Source organism: Thermothelomyces heterothallicus (assembly GCF_042370625.1).
Source record: "Thermothelomyces heterothallicus CBS 202.75 unplaced genomic scaffold P884_scaffold_1, whole genome shotgun sequence".
NCBI classification, from domain to species: domain Eukaryota; kingdom Fungi; phylum Ascomycota; class Sordariomycetes; order Sordariales; family Chaetomiaceae; genus Thermothelomyces; species Thermothelomyces heterothallicus.
In genome coordinates, this window is record NW_027192562.1 from 827,069 (window position 1) to 847,317 (window position 20,249).

The 20,249-nt window shown below is 56.6% G+C and overlaps 5 protein-coding genes across 5 annotated transcripts; 2 read left to right on the plus strand and 3 right to left on the minus strand.

Annotated features, from left to right (window-relative positions):
* The first annotated feature begins 188 nt into the window (after positions 1–188).
* Positions 189–1,993, plus strand: P884DRAFT_326084 (uncharacterized protein). The gene is made up of 3 exons (XM_069445465.1): positions 189–387; positions 516–822; positions 1,022–1,993. Exons 2-3 carry the CDS (start codon positions 682–684, stop codon positions 1,964–1,966), a joined length of 1,086 nt encoding a protein of 361 aa, XP_069301547.1. The 5' UTR covers positions 189–387; positions 516–681; the 3' UTR covers positions 1,967–1,993.
* Positions 1,994–5,208, minus strand: P884DRAFT_253239 (BRE1 E3 ubiquitin ligase-domain-containing protein). Its single transcript, XM_069440778.1, has 4 exons — positions 4,844–5,208; positions 4,366–4,509; positions 2,642–4,312; positions 1,994–2,582 (listed from the first exon to the last, which is right to left on the minus strand). Exons 1-4 carry the CDS (start codon positions 5,027–5,029, stop codon positions 2,409–2,411), a joined length of 2,175 nt encoding a protein of 724 aa, XP_069301548.1. The 5' UTR covers positions 5,030–5,208; the 3' UTR covers positions 1,994–2,408.
* A 201-nt stretch (positions 5,209–5,409) lies between these two features.
* P884DRAFT_253241 (uncharacterized protein) lies at positions 5,410–8,044 on the plus strand. The gene has a single exon (XM_069440779.1). The coding sequence runs from the start codon at positions 5,629–5,631 to the stop codon at positions 7,633–7,635; it is 2,007 nt and encodes a 668-aa protein (XP_069301549.1). The 5' UTR covers positions 5,410–5,628; the 3' UTR covers positions 7,636–8,044.
* A 488-nt stretch (positions 8,045–8,532) lies between these two features.
* Positions 8,533–12,657, minus strand: P884DRAFT_295689 (uncharacterized protein; the record flags this gene model as incomplete). Its single annotated transcript, XM_069444349.1, has 7 exons — positions 8,533–9,123; positions 9,192–9,521; positions 9,587–9,666; positions 9,729–9,801; positions 9,976–10,023; positions 10,163–10,215; positions 11,175–12,657. The coding sequence occupies 7 exons, from the start codon at positions 12,655–12,657 to the stop codon at positions 8,533–8,535; spliced, it is 2,658 nt and encodes an 885-aa protein (XP_069301550.1).
* A 6,098-nt stretch (positions 12,658–18,755) lies between these two features.
* Positions 18,756–19,898, minus strand: P884DRAFT_190188 (uncharacterized protein; the record flags this gene model as incomplete). The annotated part of the gene is made up of 3 exons (XM_069437498.1): positions 18,756–19,582; positions 19,672–19,786; positions 19,869–19,898. The coding sequence occupies 3 exons, from the start codon at positions 19,896–19,898 to the stop codon at positions 18,756–18,758; spliced, it is 972 nt and encodes a 323-aa protein (XP_069301551.1).
* Between the last annotated feature and the right edge of the window lie 351 nt (positions 19,899–20,249).

A 20,249-nucleotide genomic window follows, 5' to 3' on the forward strand; every position in this document is an offset into this window, starting at 1 on the left:
TGATCATGGGGAACAATCGCACCTGTTAGCGCCCCGTTGGATGCCAATCGATTAATGAGCTGACGTGTCAAGCGCCCCCCCAAAAACGGAGTTCGGCCTCGCCACCGCCCACCGTGCTGTGATTTCGGGCTCCATGGCCCAATCTGGGGAACTTCATGCTCTCTTTAGTTAGGCAGGCTAAGAGGCAGGCGCGCACACACACACACACCAAACTCTAGCTGGAGAAGTAGACAACCTGTCCTTACTCGCTTGACTCCTCCCATCTTTTCATTGTCTTCTTTATCTAGGATTTCTTAAGAGTCGAGGCTAGTATCTGAAACCGACCTCATCGTCCATCCTTTGTGGCCTCGATCAGTTTGCCGGTTCTTCTCGCCCGAATATTGCGAGGTAGGTGCTTTAGAATAAAGTTTAAGATACATAATCTGTACATATATACACTTGCTCTCTCTCTCTCTCTCTCTGTCTGTATAGGGCCCGGCTAATATTCGATCTCGTACATAACAAACCCTGGAAAGTAAGGTACAGTACCCATCATTTATCATTTAGGTGCCTTGTTCCCGAACGGCGGACCTTCACCTTCCAATTCGACATCGGCGCCGCTCTCATCACCCGAAGAGCACAACTGCTCCAGAACAAAGAGCTGAAGCCCGGAGCTGCGGGCGCGACAAGCCAAACACGACCATGCGCCTCCCATCGATACCTACATCCACCCTCACAACCATCACAACCACCACAGCTACTACCCTCCTCCTCTCGCTCCTCACCCTCCATGGAGCTCTCGCAGCCCGCGCCCGCCCCAAGGACGCAGTCCTCCTCTCCGAGGTATGAAAAAAAAAAAAAAAAAAAAAGAAAAAAACGCCGAGCCCCTCCCTATGTTATCATCATCATCATTATCTCCCCCCCCCTTTTCCCTCGCCAAACACCGCAGACCAAACTAAGCACACAAGGGCAAATAATAATAAATAATGATACATGATACTGAAACCAAAAAAAAAAAAAAAAATAAACTAAAATAACACAGGTCCAAGCCCTGACGCTGCACGGACCAGACAAGATGACGACGTCGCGGCGGACGCCGCCGATCCCGCAGCTGCGGTGCGTCTCGCCGGCGGCGCTCTGCCGGCTCGCGGGGCCCGTCCGCACCATGCGCTGCACCAACCAGGGGGCCGGGTACGGCGGGGCGGAGGACGCCGCGTGGGCGTGCGCCGTCGCGGGCGGCCTGCCGCGCGCCGTCCGGCTCGACCGCACCGACGTCCTCTGCGAGGGGTACGCCTCCCCCGACGACCCGTACGTCCTCCGCGGCAGCTGCGGCGTCGAGTACACCGTCCGCCTGACCGAGGAGGGCCGGCGCCGGTTCCCCGAGCTCGTCGGCGTCGACGACGGACAAGAAGGAGGAGGAGGAGGAGGAGGAGGAGGAGGAGGACGGCCCGCCGGGGAGAAGGCGGCCTGGTTGTTCTGGCTCCTCTTCTTCGCCGTCCTCGCGTGGATTGCCTATGGTGCCTGGACTCGGCGGGGGACGCCGGGAGCGAGGCCGTCCGGTGGGGCCAACAGGAGGGGATGGGGCGGAGGTGGCGGTGGCGGTGGCGGTTGGGGACCCGGATTCGGACCCGGCGGAGAGGACGATCCGCCACCGCCGTATCCCCGGTTTGGGCCCAAGCCTTCTTCGTCGACAGAGTCGGCGTGGAGGCCTGGGTTCTGGTCCGGTTTGGCGAGCGGGGCCGCGGCCGGATACGTGGCGGCGAATCGCGGGCAGCGGAATCATGACCGGAACCGCGGCCGCGGCCGCCGAGGTGGGTTATGGAGAGACAATGACGGTCCCGGGGGTTGGTGGTCGGGGTCGGGGCCCGGGCCCGGGTCCGGGTCCGACTCTGGCCTCGGCTCCGCGTGGGGTGCCAGACGGTCGTCGAGCTCCGGCTCAGGCTCGCGACACGAAAGCACGGGTTACGGGTCGACGAGTCGTCGCTGAGTGCCCCGGACGGTCTTGAAATCTTTGGATATCAATAGCTCGGCTCTGTACAGTAACCCTGGCTCCTTTGTAACGCCTGCTCTGTATCCTGCACCCCAAGCAACATATCAAGTCGCCACTCGCCACATGCTCCCCCCCTTCCCCCCTCAGCTTGCCCGAGCTCGTTAGTTAAAGGCATGCCAAACCTATTCACACACCAATAGATTACAATCGGAAACGGCAAAAAAAAAAAAGAGCGCCTTTCTCGTACACACATATGATCATGAACTTCTGTCCTCGGCGCCGCTCTTGTCCGCTCGCTCGCTCCGCGGTGGTGGTCTTCGAGACCAAACGAGGGGTTCCGTGCCGTCCCTGCTGGTCGTGGTCCCGGCCTTGGAAGCGTTGCGAAAATTCGGGTTGTCGCCCCCAGGTCCAGACCGCACCTAAACTAAACCTTGCTTGCTCATAAGTGGGCGGGCATGGCATCGGACCTGTCAAACGCCTTGTTGCAGCTCGGGCACTTCCTCATCCGGTTCGCGAGCCGGTCGTCAACGCAGTTGTTGCAGAAGACGTGACCGCACCCTTTCAAGATAGTGTTCTTGAAGTTGCTTCGGCAGACAGAGCAAATCACCAAATTCTACACAGAACACCATCAGCACGGCCCAGGACATAAAAACATGAGTAGCGTGAACTCACCCTCAGTGCCTCCTCCTCTTCTGACGAGTTGCTCTGGCTCTTGACTTTCCACTTGTGGCACTCCTTGCTGATCTCCTTGACGTCGGCCTTGGCCTTTTCCAGCTCCGTCTCAACTTTCATGAGCTGCTCCTTCATGGACGCGACCGCCGCGTCCTTGGCTTTGACCAGGTCGGCGAGGCTAGATATCTGCGACTTGCACGAGTCGGCTCGTCGCGTCGCCTCTGTGCTCACCTGCTCTAGCCTCTTCCTCTCCATCATCGCGGTTGACAGTTCATTCTTCAACGTCGCGATTTGCTTCTCGAGGCTGCTGATAAGAGCCCGGTTCTGCGCCTCGACGTCCTTCAGCTGAGAAATGATCTCGGAGCTCTTGCCATTTTGCGCCCGCAATGTCCGGATCTCGGCGGTGCGGATATCCATGTCTTTTCTGGCCGCGAAATACTTCTGATCCGCCTTGCTCTTCTCAGCCGTAAGCGTCGCGACCCGCTCCTCGAGGTGGTGGAAATCCATGACCTTCTTGTGCGCTAGGGCCATCGACTTCTTATACGACTTCTCCAGAAGTGGCAATTCCTTGTTGATAGCCTCAAAGTCTTTTTCTAATTTCACATATCTTTGCCGAAGTTCTTCCACCGGCAAGGCCTCGAGATCTGGGCGGGGTTCCGTCATGGCAGTGTCCTCGTTTGGCCGTAGTCTCTCGAGTTCCGATTCCAGCTGGGCAATGCGATCTACCTGTGCCTCGGAGAGCTCCTTGATCTGCGCCAGGGCGGTCTTCTCCTGGTCCTGGCTAGCCTTGCGCATGGCTACCTCTGCCATGAGCTCGTCGCGCGCAGAGCGAATGCGGGTGAGATCCTGGTCTTTCTGCTGAAGCTGGTCCTCCAGCTCCAGGGTGGCGACCTGCGCCTCGTGTTCAAGCTTGGTTTTCCACTCGGTTCTCTCGCCCCGCAGTTTCTCCGCTTCTTCCCGCAGCTGCTTGTTGGTCGCCTCGAGATGGTTGATGCGCTTGATCAGATCCTCGTTCTGTGCCTTGAACTGCTTGAAGAGCTCGGTCCGGGCATACTCCTCGTCCGTCACAGCCTCCTTCTTGATCTTGTAGGTCGAATTCTCCTCGATCAGAGCCTTGTTCTCGGATAGCGCGGCTTCGAGTTGCTCCTTCTGCTTGGCCACAACGGCCATTGCCTCTTGATATTGCAGCTTGAGCGCCTCGTTGTCCCCATTCGCGGCACCGGAACCGGCACCACTGTCGTCTTTTGAGGCTGCGTGAGCTGTGGACCCAGCCAGCGCTTGTTGCTCCAGTTTCTGTACTTGGGCGCTCCTTGCCCGGTCCAGCTTGCGTTCCGCCTTGATAACCTTCAACGTCGCCTTGTCGTACTGCTCCGAAAGCGATGCATTTTGTGCCTCAAGCCGGTCGACTTTGACGATCAACTCTTTTTGCTGCGCCAACAGAGACCTGATCTGGGACTCGAGTTCTGAAACCTCGGGCTTGACTTCGCCCCGCGCGCTCGCTAGCCGCTTCAATATCGCATCGGACTTTGACTTGAAGGCCTTCCCCTTGTCGCCGAGGTGCCTCTGAAAGTCTTTGCTGTCCTTGAATGCAAGCGCGGATCCTGGTGCTAGATCTGCCGAACTGGTGGACGATACTGAGCCCTCAACAAGCAGCTCGATTTCTTGCAGCAGCTGGGCGTTGTCAGCGGAGCTCGGGGAACGCCATCAGCTTGTCGGGGACGTACCTGGAGCACCCAAGCGTCGACTATCCGGATATGGTCGTCGTGATCAGTCGAGTTCTTCTCGAGTTCCTGGACGCGATTTTCGAGGTTGATCTTTTCTCGCTTGTATTCCAGCATCTGCCGATATATCGCACCCTTTTGATATTCCTGAGCATGCCCAAGTCAGTCAATCCGGAACCCAACATCCGCGTCTAGCGTGCCCATCATATACATCGTAGTCAAGAGAGAACGGGAGTACTGGAGGTAGGAAGAAGGCACTGAAAACAGAGAGGGGCCTGGGAGGAGCCAGGCGTGCTGTTGCCAGCAAGCCGCGCATTAGCCACGGTCAAGGCAAGGAAACGCTGCAAAAAGCCACCGCGTTTGATGCCTGCTGTCGCCGCAAATTGGTCGCAGCCTCGGTGTGCCGTCGGCATCGGCCCGGCTCTCGGTGCAGGAGACGGGAGGAGGTTGACGCAGGGACTTGTCGTGTGACACAACTCACCTCAATCCAGGCCTCCTCTCTCATGTCGCCGGAATCATCCTTGGACTTGCTGCTACCATTAACGGCTTGTCGCTTGCTAGGCGGAGCGCCGTCGTCGACCGCGCCAGACGCGGGTCTCTTCCTGTCCTCCATCTTGGCGAAGGTGGCAGGACGGGGCAACACGGATGGAGAGGTGGCAATCGGCATCAGAAAAAGCGCAACGACGAGATGGACAGGGCAGGAAGAAAAAAGTGAATGGGTTGATTAAAATCGTAGTCGGAAGGCAGGAGAGAGGACGAGGTGCTGCCTGTCGTCCTGAGCCTCGGGTGTCCCGAGGGAGAATGAAGCTGAAGAGGGCGAAAAAGGCGTTGTGGTGAAAAGGAGCGTGCGGTTTGGGAATGGAAAGGACGAGAGAAAGCCCGGGACTGCGCGCTGCAATCGACCAAGGATGGCTCATTTTCGAATGCTGCGGCACGGCACCATGCCTGTTTCGTACTAGCGTCCAGCAGCCGATTGCCTTATCACCTCCGCCCCACGTCGCGCCCGCTTTTGGAGCGCCGGTTTGACACTGAAATTGCAACTTTTAGGCAAAGCGGGACTCGTTCATTTGACTCGCCTCTTCTTCAACTCGCCAACTCCGCGATCTGAACGAGCAATCTGCAATTCTTGAGACATACCACGCCCAAATACGGATTGAAGTATCCGCGGGCATTTCGCTTCTGACTTGATCCAGGCGATGCGCGACTGCGCAGGCTTCCCTCGGTAGCGAAGACCACTACTGCGGGGCAGTAGTGAATTTGACAGAGATGCTGAACAAAAAATCCGCCTTCAAGCCAAAGGCTGGCATCCGTCGCCCGGCCGCTAAACCCGGATCCCAAGGCAATTCACGTCCCTCGGCTACGGAGCTATCGTCCAACAACACACCCGCGCCGCAAGATCCTTCGTCTTCAACACCTCAGCCTGCCCCGCACCCAACCCCGAAGAGCGCTCCCGTTGAGATCAATTCTCGTTTGTCGGCCGAGGACACGCCTGAGGATGGCAGGATACCCTCCCAGCAGCAGGGCCAGCAAATACATCCATCTGTAGCCGAATCGGTGCAAGGAACCGCCCTAATATCGACCTCGCCGGCGAATCCTCCGGAAGGAGCTGATGGAACGCCGGCAACAGTAGCTTCCAAGGAGATACCTGTGGCAGAACCAACTGCTAGCCAACCCGAGGAATCCCCGAGACAGGATGGTCCGACTACTCCAGAATCTGACTCATCAAACACGTCAGCGGTAGATCTAAAGAGTGCCAACTTAAGCACAGAGGGAGAAACGCCGGCCTCAGTGACGGCAGCAGCTGCGGCCATCACTTCAACGGACCGCGACGCTTCCTTTCCGGAGACTCGCCCCGCGACGCAAACCGCCGGTACCACACAAACAACCGCACCCGTTTCAACATCGGATACCTTGGTCTCGCCTACCGGGAATCAAGCAGTTGCTTCGGAGGAACAATTAGCCAAGACCGCGGCAGAGCCAACTGAACCTCCTACTAGCGACCGCTCCCCTTCCGATCCTAACGCGACACTCGATTCCGGCCCGAACCCTTCTCAAGTCCCAAAAGCGAAGCGTGGCCGGAAACGCTCAACGGCTGCCGGCCTCGATGGCGACTCCTCCGAACAAGGCCCCACTGCAACCTCAAAAACGAAACGGCAGAAAAGAGCAGCGCCGTTGCCCGGCGAGGAAGGTTATCGTGCCCGGCCGGCCGCTCCCAGGGCAACACAGAACCGAAAGCGCAGCGCGTCTGCGACAGAGAATGGGGATGCCGAGGAACACACGGAAAGGAATACGCGACAAGCGAAAAGGCGTCCTCCAAGACCACAGCGCGAGACCACGCCTCCTGATGCCGAAAACGTCGAAATTGACATCACCCAGGTCAAGATGGCCGACCTAGCCAAGGACATGCACATTGGCAAGAAGTTCAGCCTGCATGACGAGCTCATGGAACGCGAGCGCGCCAAGCGGCTCCGGTACAACGAGCGGAGGAGGCGACAACAAACTGGCGAGGACGGAGAAGACACCATGACAGCAAACGGAGAAGCTCGCAGCGGGACACCGTCCTCTAACCCCAATGCCAGTACTCGGCCTACCCCTGCTATCGGCACCAACGGTACAGCCGCGGAAGCCCCTGTTGAGAGCAGTGTTCGCACCCCGATCGGTGAGACTTACCAAATCATCGACGGCGAAATTGTCCTCGATCACCGCTCTCTGCAAGTCGATCGGCACGCTCGCGCGCGCGAAGAAGCTGGCGAGCTCGTCGAAGTGGAGGAGAACGACTTCACCCACCACACCACCTCGGCCACCTATCTCCGGCGCAACCTCAAGCCCCAACAATGGACCGACGAAGAAACCGATCTTTTCTACCAGGCGCTGCAGGCATTCGGTACCGACTTCGACACCATCTGCCGCATGTTCAAGGGCAAGACGCGAAAGCACATCAAGCTGAAGTTCAACCGCGAGGAGCGCGTCAACCCGCAGCGCATCACGGCCGCGCTGGTCGGGCAGAAGACGGTCTCGATCGACATGGAGCAGTACCAGCGCGCGACGGGGCTGGAGTACGAGACGGCGGAGGCCATATACGCGGAGCAGAGGAAGGCCGAGGAGGAGTTCGAGGCGCGCCAGAAGGCGCTCGAGGACGAGAAGGCCGAGGAGCTCCGCCGCAAGAAGGAAGAGGTGCTCGCACAGTTGAATAGCGCTGTCGATGGCGAGGGGAACAAAAAGGGTGGCAGGAAAGGGAGGAGGAAGAAGGGCCCCGTTGTTATGGGGCTTTGAGAGGTGCAGCCCAGCTCGGAAGTCCGTCAGGATTCAGCCTTCTTTTTCCTTCTTTTGTTTTTTTCGCTTTATATTTTATCGCGTGGTCCATACAGAAATGCCTGGAAGGGCACAGAGGACTCGTCGTGATTAGTTTTCTTTGATACCCTTTTCAACTAGTCGGAGGATCAGTGTTTTTAAGTTCGGGCTGGGTGGGAAGTCGGCAGGCGATCCGGGCGGACCAACACAGGGATACAGGGAGTAATGCTGGTCAAAGACCAAAGTTAAGGGCTGACTGAACGCCTTTTGTATGTGTTACCGGATCATGCAACACGATGGAAGGCCCGGATGAGCATTGCAAGCAAGCAGACCTAGGATCACTCAACGTGCAGAAACCCAACGAACGAGAGCATGATGCACACCAAAGTCGAGCTTCAATTAAAGAGACGCAGTAGCAGAGCGAGAAAGTTTGGTTTCATTCTCCGGTCATTGTGCTGTGTCCGCACCAACCCCGTCTCCTTTCGCGCCCCCGGTTCCGCCCCAATGGTATCATCCCTCTCGAATACAAGAGCTAAGCCCGACGCGGTTGTCCATCAATCTGCCAACTACCGCCACGGACTCGCAAAAGGGTTAAGAGAGGGAAACCGAAGGGTGTTCACAGCCTCGCAAGCATCATCAACCAAGCACCGATTCCGTATGCTCATCGACCGAGTGCCAGCCAACCTCGCCACGAGGACCGAGCCCGAGCTAGTTTCTCTAGCCCAACTTCCAAGATCCCATCCAGATTCTCCCCACAAGAAGCGGCAAGGGACGGAAATCGCACCCCTTCCAACAGAAACTCCGAAAACGATGGTCAAGAGTAAAAAAAAAAAAAAAAAAAAAAAAAAAAAAAAAAAAAAAAAAAAAAAAAAAAAAAAATCAATGCATAACGTCGTCGTCGTCGTCCGGTTGGTCAAACAAGAAATTTGCCGCCAGCTCCTCGTTCTTGTCGCAGGCGAAGTATGCCTGAATCGCTTGATCTTGCGTGAAGCCGAGGCGGGTGAGCCTCTCGATGGCGTCCCGTTCCTCCTCCGTCACGGAGATCTGGTGTGCTCCGGGGGGGAGCGGGGCATCGTCGTCACCGCCCGACTCGCTAAGCAGAGACAGGAACTGATCGGGATTCTGAGCGATTAGCTGCGCGAGCTGGGGGTTGCTGGCACTGAGCTGCTGAAGAATCGGCTCGAGCATCTGCGGCTGTTGCTGCACCACCTGGCGGAGCTGTTGAAACTGTGCGTTGGCACGGAGCCATTCCAAATTCCCCAGATCCTGTCCGCCGGCGGCGGCGGCGGCACCCGTTCCCGCGCCGGCGCCGCTACCACTGCGTGCGCCAGAGCCGCGGCCGGCTTGGGCGGCGAGGTCGAAGAGATTCACGTTGGAGTCGTCGTCAGCACCGGCGGACGAAGCGGCAGCAGCAGTCTGGGCGGCTTGGCGGGGTGCAGAGGCGGATTGTTGAAGATGCTCCGGAATTCCCTTGGAAGTGTCAGCCACTGATACCGTAGAACAATGACATCCTGAACTTTCTTGAACGAAGCACCTACGTTCAAAAGGTACTCCACAGCACGGTCGGGGTTGAAGAAAGCAGCGCGCATGGCGGCGTCGATCTGCGACCGCTCGAACCCCATGGCCTCCATGTTCGCAATGGCTTCGGCGCGCTGCTCACCCATGGCCAGCGCGTTGGGATCGGTGGCAAGCGTCGCCGGGGCCGCACTCCGGTTCGGGGTCGGTGTAGCAGGTGCGGCGGTAGCCGTGCTGGAAGCCTGCGCAGGAGCGGCCGGCGCCGCCGGAGTAGAGCTTTGTGCCGGGGCTGGGGTGGCGGGAGCGGCGGACGAGGATGACTCGGCAGCCGGTGCTGGTTTGGGCTCCTTGGGCTGCATCGGATATATTGTTAGCTCTGACCAGTTGTAGCCGCCAGCGGCTGTCCACGCATACATACCTTGTTCACGACGCAAACAACAAAACCCTTCTCTTCAATTTTGTAGCTCTCAACGGTGTCCTCATCCTTGAGAATTTTCCCTGTGGCTTGGTAAGCGAGAAGGCTCATACCTAGGTTTCGGCGATGGAAGCTGATTACATACCAGAGTAGATCAGCTTCTGGTGCTTGGGATCCCAGCCCCGCTCTTCAGAGATCCTCTGCTTAACAGCGGAGATCTGTGGCCGTTAGCCATTCTGCTTTCGAACGAGGGACGGGACGGCAATTGTCGTGAAAAGCTAGAGGACAAGGGCAAGTTTCCGCTCCCGGCCTAAGTGCGGGTTGTTGTGGCCGGTAACGATGTGGTGGCGGGGCTAGGAGCGCATGTCGACTTATGAAGAGGGGTAACCTACGAGATCGGTCGGCTCGACATCGAGCACGAACTTTTGCTGCTTGAGATCCTAAATGAGGCGACCATGTATCAGTATCGGCAAACCGCAATAGGAAGATGGTGATGAGGAGCTAGGCGCGAAGGCGGGTGGGGCTTGGGGTATTTGGGCAACAGGAGCTGGTGGTAGCTCTGGATCGCGTCCAACATACCTTGAACGTCACCTTCATGATGGGCAGATTGCTGTCTTGGAACAGCTGAGCCTCTAAAAAAATGTTTGGTGGATGATCCGCGACAAGTAGATTGAAAGGCTGCAGGCCGACTTCAATGGTTCTTCGATTCGGCAGGGCCCGAGCTGTTGTATGCGGTGAGTTGTCTAGTGTCTGTGGCAAAAAGGAAGGCAGCGGCGCTGGGTCGATAAAGCGCAGAGGTAAGCCGAATCAGAGTGGGGATGTCTGGGGCACGCGGCCACTGTCGCCTAAGTTTAATGTTTTGGCAGCTTTTTTTGCTGCAATTGGCCCGGGCACCCAGTCTTTATCCAGCCTTACCTCACACTGGATATCGCCCCGCCAACACCCCTCAGCACCGACGAAGCGCCACGATATCCAACAGATTAAAACACGGGTTTGTGGCGAATCTAATGGAGGCTTGGGTTCCAAGAATTCAACGATACCTTTCGAATTCAGGACTGTTTCCTTTTCTGTTTGGACAGGTCCTTTCCACAATTCAGCCCAGTCTCAGGTGGTTTCCAAGTCGGTTCCGCTCGTCGCTTCGATTAATCAGCCACGCAACCTTCAGACTCCCATCACCGAAAAACCAACATCCCGTTTTTTATTCCATCTGAATGATTGTGGACGCTTGAGACATTCTTATTATTTCGTTATGTCAAATGGTTTCACTATTTTGCCTCAACTCATCCGAAACTCATGATTCAAGTGGCGAGCTGTCCTTCCCATCCCGCCCCCCCCCCCGGCTCATTCAACGCCGCGCTAAAGTATCGATCATCATTTCCAGTTGGTATCGTTCCTCTTCAAGACTCCCGAACTCCCCTCATACGAAGAAAAATGAAAAGGAAAAATCTCAGAAGAAGAGAAAATGAAGTGAAGGCGGTGATGGACGCCCTTACTGGTTCATACGAGTACCATGATCATAAGCCATCAAAGTGTCGTACGTGACAAACTTATCAAGAGGAGGAAGTCGGTTGCTGCTCAGAGTCAGGCGAACCTTGGCCACCCTCTTCGTTCTTGCGGCTCTGGTAAACAGCCAAGCTTGATCTTGGCCCAGCATTCAAGACGTATTCCGGGATCGGCGGCACGGACTTGCGCTCCGCATCCTCCCTGCCGGTACCACCAGCTGCTGCGGGGGCAGTGGTAGTGGTGGCGGCAGCCCCGGCCATCGCCCCGGCCTCCTCCCGGATCGAACGCGACATGCTGTTCTCCCGGCGGCGCACCACGAAGGAGTCGCACGAGGCGGCCCGGCTGAGCGGGCTCGCCACGGTGGGCAGGCTCTCGCTGCGCAGCCGGCGCAAGCTCTGGATGCTCCGGATGCTCTGCCTGTCGGAGATGACCTTGCCCGCGTTGGGTGCCGCGACGACGACGGTCCCAGGCGTGGCCAAGGGCGGCGCGGGCGAGTCGGACCGGAAGAGCGGGTGGATGTGGGCCTCGCTGTGCGACTTCTGCTGCGTGAAGGCGATACGCTGCGCCTGGATCGCCCGCGACGAGACGGAGCTGTAGCTGCGGCTCCTGCGCGTGGTGTGGGGCGGCCCGAGCGTGTCCAGCGACCTGCCGGGGCTGGAGCTTCTGCTGTTCGACGGACTGGCCGGGATGGTCGCGAGCGAGCGGCTCGGCGGCGGCGTGGAAGACTCTAACACCGTCTGCCGGTTCTCTGTGTCGACGGCTGACGTGTCCCAGTAGTCGAGTCCCGCTCCCACTGACGGTGGCCGTGGTTCTTGGGGTGCGTCCAGATCGACAGAAGCGGGCTTGTGCGAGAAACGGCGACTCAGGGATAACAGACGCGTCTTGGAGGTAAACGGCCGGATGGCGTGTGAAAAAGAAGTTCGAATCGAGCTCATGGTATCCGGCCTGGCGCGGCCACCGCTAGATCCGGGAGACGTCGGCGTACCAAAGGAAAAATTGCTTCCGAGAGATTTGGCCGAGTTCGGGGTCGTCTCGTGGTACGGAACCGTCTTGATCCGCCACCCCAACCTGCTACCTATCTTCTTCTCGGGAATCGATACTTCCGGGGAAGAACTTGGCGTCCTCCCGGAGAGGAAGTGAAAGATGAAAAACACTAGCTGTGCGGCGAAAGCTAACCCCAGGACGACCGAGGATCCCACGACGAAGTGATCAGCCTCCGAGCCTAGGATGGTGCTGTGCGGATCATCGGCAACTCTGCTCAGGCAGACGAGGTTGGACACGGACACGGCCCAAGCAATTGTGCACAAGGGTAAGCCCGTGCCGAAAAAGAGCCTCCGCAACAACCTTGATTCGCTCCCTGGAGCCCATGGCACGAGTTGGGAGACAGTGAGGGATGGTACGAGAACGAAGATGAACGCCTCGAAGACGGCAGCCAAAGTTCCCGTCACTTTCACCGACCGAGCGCTATCTGTGGGCGAGCGGGCCAAGATGATGTGAATGCCTAACATGGCAGTCGTAGGAAGAAAAGCGACGGCACCCAGCGCTGCCGTGAGCATGCGGGGAACTGCCATGGTCTAGGTAGGTAACCTGGGAAACCGAGGAGACCGAGGCAGCTCCAAGTCGATATTTGGCCCCTCTTGCCGGGGGCCCCTCCTCCGAATCTCTTCCCTTCCGACGAAGGCTCCGATTACCGACCCTGGGATCCGGACAACGGCAAAACCGGTCTGCGCTCCGTTGTCTTCTGCCGGCCGTCAAAGGCCTGTTAGAATGCCGGCTCCGCAAGAACCGGCAGAGATGGGGCAGCCGACGTCGTCGCCCGCGTTGAGTGTCGAAAGACCACGTGCCAAACAACTCCGGTGTCAGGGTATGATGACGGGTATACAACCCCCCTGGTAAACAGCTGCTGCGGGAGAGGCGGCGTTATGAGCGGGGTGTTTGTTAACCGCCGTGTTCATGCGATCGGGTCAGGGGTCACCAAGGTTCGGACCGAAACGCGGGCTCTCCCGGGCTCTGCCGGCCCTTGAAGTGCAGGTAGAGGCAAACTTGATCTGGAATCTCGAATGAAGAAATGGTTGGATGCCGATGACGGGATCGAAGCAAACAAATAAGGACTGGGCTGCGGCGGCGGCCTGGTATATATCAGGCCGGTATTCGAGTTGTCAACCCGGCAAGTGTGTGTATATATATACTGAGGCCAGAGCCTAAGTGAAAAAAAAAAGGAGAGATACCTTGTGGGCTGGTCAGGAGTAAGCGAATGAGTGAGCGAGCAAGTAAAGGGACAACACGGCACGGGAGAGAGAGAGAATGAACGAAGACGAGCATTCGCACGGACAAGAACCGAGACTCGCCCGGTCGACTGGGTGCGGGCTGACCGGGTAAATGTAGCGACAGCAGACGAGGCCGACGCGTCCACATCGCGTGGAGCCGACCCCCCTCGAGGCCGTTGTTGACCACCCAGCCCTAACCTGCTGGTTGGGACGGTGTGCCTTGCTGGGCAGAATGGCTGTGGGAGGTGGGAGCGTAGCATTGGACGTTTGACCGAGCGGCACCAGGGTACCCCCCCTGTCGGGAGCTGCATGCTCGACTCCCGCTCGGGCCTTGACATGACTTTTGACCTAGACCTCCGTCCGACCAAGCAGGAGAGACTTGGCGAAAAGAGGGCAAGGAGGAGGCAGATCGGAGCCGACCCGGCACGATACTGGGCCGATGATTCGATCACTTTGATGGCCATGTCTTGGTGGTATTCGCAACGTATACAAGCTTAGGCGCAGAGAATTCCTCAGACCATTTTGTGTCTAGGCACTGACTCAGTGGTGATCTCAACGGTAACGAGCGCGAATTGGTCTAGTGTCGAGAGCGTGCACAGCCGCTGTTGCCTCAATCGCCTCAATCAGCACGAGAATGTGTTGATCCTGTCCCTCCCAACGACCAACGTTGGGTGATAATGCGCGTACTCGTGGGCTGACTAGCCGATAATGCTGCGAAACAGACACTGCAGGCCGTGAAAAGCGAACCCGATTGCACTTCGGGCCATCATCTAGATGTATGTATATAGTAGGTGTTAGGTATAGCAGAGGTCTGCATGGTCTCAGTAACCTCCGTCTCCCCTCCGCAAAATAAACAAACGTGTGCACAAGACACGTTGGAAGTCTTGCTTGGCTCGACTCGACGCGTGCCTTGTGCCGGAAATCAACACACAGAGTAAGTATATCAAGACGGAGGTCCTCCCTGCTTGATTTTCCTTTTCTCGACCGGCATCAGGCTCATACCGTGCCCGATATCGTGGCCTCGGTCTTGGTGGATGTAACCAGGGCATAAAACCGCGCCATGCTCGTTTGGGAGTGCCGCTTGCCACTCTCGTAACGCTCACCCGTTCTGGCCTGACTGCCTGGCCTCCTGGCTGCCGATAACGACGCAGTCAAGTTGCCTCGTGCTCTCGCAACCTCTTCAAAACAACCCGGAAGGAAAGTAAACAAACAGGTCGAGTGTGTGTCGTGTTTAGGGTCTGAAGTGTGTGTGGTGTAGTGGAGCGCACACTGCCTAGCGTCATCCACAGATCAGCGCATTCCAGAAACACTGGTCGGACTCGCCAAGACGCCAGTTAGATCGATGCGGGGCCCGAAACCCAAGTTAGCCCTGGTCACCTAGTTATTGCAAGCGGATGACGACATGAATCCGGACGCGGGTTGGGGAACAACAACAAGCAACAAGAAAACATAAAATAATCGAAGTTGTGGCAGTCTCACGTCAGACTCTACCGCGAGCTATTCTCGAGAATACGACCCGTTACCAATATTCGCGGTTGAGGAATCAAGTTTTTGAGGGGATCTGGCATCCGCTCAACCGACTCTGAGCAAACGTTCCGAGTGTAGTGCTTCCATACACAATGTAGTGGACCAACCTGCATACACTACCATAGTAATCCGTACTTCGTGGTACTAGTGTAGTGATTGCTGCGGAACGCGCATGAAGGTACAGTGCGATCGATCGTTTTAGCTAGTTATTGGCGGATCGAACTGTGCTCCGCCTGTTTCGGCCTTAGCGTCAGGTACGGCATAGTGCCGACGCAGGTACCGGGCGTTTTGCCGGGCGACACGTCTCCACGTGTAGGGCCGATCTAACGGCCCAACTTTCCATGAATAGCCGAGCTGCTCCATCCCCCGCGTCTCGGGCCTGGACCCCAAATGCCGGGGCTCAAAAAAACCTCACTCCCTCCGGAATGGGCAGGTGCCAAAAACAAATTGTGATAACCTTTGAAAGGGAAAACCAGGATTCGACATCCTACGGAATACACTACCGTTGCAGCCATGTCATACATACCTCACCAGGTAGGGAGCGAACTTGGGGCGGGTCAGCCGCGAACTTCAGCGCGCGTCCACCAACAAAACAGTGCCGGTGTAACAGTGACTCAGCCGTAAATTCAAGCTGCGTTTGATTCGCCAATTGGCCTTGCTCGCGACTCCAGGCAACCCCCCCCCCCCCCAAAAAAAAAAAAAAAAAAAAAAACCTCAGTAATCCACAGGAATGCCCCGTGCGGCGCAAGAAGGGGAGCCTGGGCGAAGCTACCTTCTCTGTAACCGTCGGTCCTATGCGGATTTTATTTCAGACTTTTTTTTTTCGGTTCTTTCTTGTTAATCTGACACAGAAATCGCCGGGGGACCCCGGCCCTTCCTCTCCTCGATTGCTCAGTCTCACTTCCGTGTCGACGGCTGTCGGTTGTCGGCAGGGCCCGTTCTGCTGTCTGTCAGGTGCCGACGACGACAACAGGTGCCTTGATGGAACTCGGGCACTGCCCGGCCTGAGGCATTTCTTTCTGCTTCTCTTGTCTCCGCCTCTGGGCGGTCTAGAAGCCGCAGCGAAGTTGGGAAAAGGGCGTTGATCCGGGTCCGTCCGTAATAACGCACAATTAACCAAGTTGCTCACTTTGTTGGACGGAATTCGGAAATAATCTTCTCTCATCGAGTACACTACACTAATGTCACGGTACTACTACCAGTAAGTAGTGCTACTTTGCGAGCTGTACGGATTACCGAGCACACACTCACTGCTCTGGCGCTGCTCGCCGCGATATCCGCGATGCAGACCTTACTACGGATCCGTACTCCGTAGTGTGCGCTCTTCCAAAATTGTGCACTCACCTATCTCGACTCCACGAGCAACTTCGGCGCTACGTGACATGACGAGAACGGATCGATAATGCCTCGCTACCCAATACTTACTGTTAATTTGTCATGTCGGTTCACCAGAATAATTGGACACATGCTGGGGGCTTCTTCCCCCCTTCACTGCGTCGCTTGTGTTTCCATTAGGATTTGAGGCCTGTTCGTTGGCCCCTAGAAACGCCTTTTTTTTTTCTGATCCAAGAGCCCCAAAATGTCGATGCTTACTAAGTTTGTACGTAATCCCGTATGTGCTCCTTACATACATGCAATTCCATCCTTCTCATCTCCGTGGGGAGGAGGGTTGTGGGGAAGAAGGGTCCTCTACGGAGTACCATGTAAGCTAAAACACCGACCTCGAAACCTCGACTCCACCGTTATTATAGTGGTCGCGATGGGCGCAACAAGGAAGCGGTGTCCTCCCGCCGACTCGGTTCGAAAGCTTCGGGAGCCCCGAGGCGCAGCGCTACGGTGCGGTGGGTTTACAGACGCCACACCAAGTCATCCGAGGCTGACTTAGCGCAATAACTGCTGCCTAACTATTTGTAGGCGCAGAGAGTTGGAAAGATGAGCACGGTCTCCGTAGGCAGAAGAAGTGCAGAGAACACCTACCTCATTATTGTTATTATTATTGTTATTATTATTATTATTATTATTGTTATTATTATTATTATTATTATTGTTATTATTATTATTATTATTATTATTATTATTGTTGTTGTTATCATTATCATTATTATTATTACCCTACTTACTGCGTACTACTACTGCTCGGCAGGGACCGGAGACGCTATAGAGATTCGGTGCGCCAACATAGCAAAAAGTTAGCAGCGGAACTGACGAGGACGGTGCTGCCCGAGATGATGTTCTTATCCCCAGGCCCGCCGTAGAGATGGCGCTAGGCTTCATCCTGCACCTCGGGCACCGCCCTTCCTTGTTAGAAAGCAGCGCGCGTATAAAAAAAACAAGAAGAAAAAGAAGAAAAAAGGAGGGAAAAAAGCAGGCTCAGCAGGGTTCTCTGGACGGCCACCGTCAACAGACGCGGCGGCGCAGCGAAGGGGGCTGAGAAAGGATGCCTCTTGTCGTAGCCGGCGCGCGTCGCCAAGCGCCGGAGGTTTCCGGGGCTCGGGGGCTTGCACGTCACGAGCCAGCCATGCTCACCTTCGTTCGCCCATTCAGACATTCATTCGTGTTGTGGCTCGCTCGCGAGTGGCCGACACCCGGCCGTTTCGTTCCCGTTCTCTGCGGTTGCCTCTCGCGTCGGGGGCACTACTATGTCGGGGCCCCTCCCAATGATGATGACGGGCCGTTTTCTGGGCCAGGGCAGACAGGATAGTTAAGATCAAATAGAGCGGGTCACGGTCTTTGGCAGTTCTGGATCGGAAATGGCAAACCCCCTGGCCTCCATTAAGATCAAGGGGAGACCGAAATAATGAGGAAAGAGGTGAGGAGAGACTGTTGGCTTCTCGTAACGCCGAGAGATAGAGATAATGCGCACCAGCGTCCTTGAACTCCAAAGGAGAAAAAAAATAATAGGACACGCTATCCCCCAAACCACAGGGTTTAACTGGACGAAGATGTGGCCACGGACGGTCCTAGCACGTGTATTTTGTGAGCTTGAGTGTTCGAGGGACAGGTAGATTACTCGTCCATGGGAGCTCGCAAAGGAGCAAACTCTCGACATCATGATCTTTGATTCCCATTATATGGCACTCCGGTATGCCACTATCAACAGTTATAGGCCGAGTCTACCAATAATAAATATTACAATTATCACAAAACACCGAATATCTCGGGACATGTATCATACAACCACAACGGGGCCGCCTTCTGCCCCGAGTGCGCGGCGTTTCGGATGAACAGCTGCCTCCGTTGAATCCATGGTCGTCATCATATGCCGATCATACAAACAGAAACGAAAGGAGCCCGGCGCTAGAAGGAAACTGAAGCAGCCTGGGGCAAGTCGCGAATGCTCGGCGTGGGAGAAGAATAAGGAAGAAGTCAAGACGTGAACAAAGTGAAGCTAGGTAGGTAGTCGGTCGCTGTGTTAGGCCGTCTAAATCGTAAGTCGAGTCGTCAAGGAACATGCATCAGAGTTGTCGTGCTCGTGTTCGTGCCATTCGATGGTCTCAGCTGCCCGTCCTTTTTGTCGTACAGGCGCGCTGTACGTTAGGAACAACCATACGATGCAGGAAGCCTGTCGTGGCGTCATTGCGCTGTCGTGCTGTCGTGCTGTCGTTGGTGGTGCCGTCGTTTCATCGTGTTGCCGTGCCTGAAGGCGTCGCCCAGGGCGTCGTAAATGGGATGCTCTGATATTCAAGGAAACGCCGTGTATCATCTCTCCGGTGCATAACGGAGGTGGAAAAAGAAAAAAAAAAAAGACCTCATGTCCTGTATACCCTGGGTATAGGCTAGTTGAAACGCAAGGAAAGAGGCGGGAGTACTGCCGCCGCCGCCGCCGCCGCCGCCGCTGGGGCTGCTTATAGAGTGGGCAGAAAGCATTGGTGGCATTATGTCTTGGCCTGCTCCGTCGCTGTTGACTGGCTTTCCTTGTTCACCGGCTCTTGGACGGCCGGCGGAGGGGTGACTGTGTAGTGTCGCGGCTCTCTTGACGCAGCGCGTGCCGGATCACGTGAGGGCGGGAACGGGCTCCGGGGACGAGGTTGAATCGGTGTATAGGACGATGTACTGCGCTCTCGCGGGTGGGGTTCGGTAGCTTGAAGTTGGTAGTTATCCCGGCGAGTCGTCTCATCCCGCCAATGCTGGTAGTCAGCCCCCGGCACTGCCGGTGACCTGTTGCCAGGCTCCATGGTTGGCAGGGCCTGTAGCGGTCGGGGGGCGATCTCGGGTAGCGCTTTTTTGGCCCGCTTTGGTTCGGCAGGGCTCTGAGCTGCGGGCTGGTGTTGTACTGCGTGGGACTGCAGGCTCGGGCTGTTCGGTTGAGGCGCGCTAGGGGCAGGCGAGATACTCGGGTAAGTCGATATCTGCCACGCGCTCTGCGCCGACTTTGGAGGTCGCCCACGTCTGCGAGCTGTCGGGGATGGATTGTACGGCGCAGCAGACACAGACGGTGTAGCAGGCTGAAGCGCCGGGGCATAGCCGTTGGGGCGCGGCTGGATATTGACAGGCTGCGCTGCGGGGGTAGACTGAGGGCCTGGCGCAAACCCATGCGGCGACAGCTCACCCGGGGACAAGATAGCCTGTCTTTTGTTGGCCCCGTAATCAGGCAGGTCGCCCAGGGATTTTCGCTTCAGTGAACCGACCAAGGGCGAGGGCGGGGCCATCGGCGTGTTCAACATGGCCTCTGCCGCGTGGAGGCATTGACTCATGTTGCGGCCTGTTATGGCAGGTTAGGCATTCTCGTCCCGTGTTCCCGTGAGGATCTGACTGTTGAATACAGCGTATTGGGATATGTATAATCCTTACCTCCTGGCAGCTGCATGTGCATCCAATCTGGCTGAATCCCATGCGACCTGACAAAGTCCACGAGGACGCCCACATCCAGCGGGCTGAGTTTGATCATCTCGGCGAGCAAGAAGCGCTGGGCGCAAGTCAGGCATTGCTGAGAGGCGGGTACGGGAAAGAATCCGGGGTTTGAGCGGCGTGGGGCCGTATCATCATACCTTCTCATAATCATTAAAGGCCGATTCCATGGTTAAGACAGGGAACCTGGCGCTGATGCCAGTGTAGCGCAGAAGACGATAAGAGTAAGAGGGAATGTGCGAAGAGCAGGCCGTGGCCGGTCATTTGACAGAGAAACAATGGCGCTATTGTGACGAGTTGCTCGGCAGAGAGAATAAGCCGCTCGTGAGACGACAGCTTGTTTGGTTGTTGGAAGTAGCGGGCGCAGTGGCGAGGAGGCGGCGTGTAGCTGGTAGTAGGCAGGTCACAACGAGCAGGGACAGCGCAGAGCTGTTGGATTTGAAAAAGGGAGCGACCCAGGACAGGTGTGCTAATTTGCCTGGGCTGTCTAGAGGTGTATGTATGTATGAATGAACAGCGTG

Bases quoted from the DNA above. Each gene is read 5' to 3' on its own strand.
- P884DRAFT_253241 (XM_069440779.1), top strand. From the start codon at position 5,629: ATGCTGAACAAAAAATCCGCCTTCAAGCCAAAGGCTGGCATCCGTCGC.
- P884DRAFT_326084 (XM_069445465.1), top strand. From the start codon at position 682: ATGCGCCTCCCATCGATACCTACATCCACCCTCACAACCATCACAACC. The intron at 823-1,021 runs GTATGAAAAAAA...AAAATAACACAG, and splicing joins ACGCAGTCCTCCTCTCCGAG to GTCCAAGCCCTGACGCTGCA.
- P884DRAFT_253239 (XM_069440778.1), bottom strand. From the start codon at position 5,029: ATGCCGATTGCCACCTCTCCATCCGTGTTGCCCCGTCCTGCCACCTTC. The intron at 4,510-4,843 runs GTGAGTTGTGTC...GGGCATGCTCAG, and splicing joins GAGAGGAGGCCTGGATTGAG to GAATATCAAAAGGGTGCGAT. The intron at 2,583-2,641 runs GTGAGTTCACGC...TGTTCTGTGTAG, and splicing joins AAGAGGAGGAGGCACTGAGG to AATTTGGTGATTTGCTCTGT.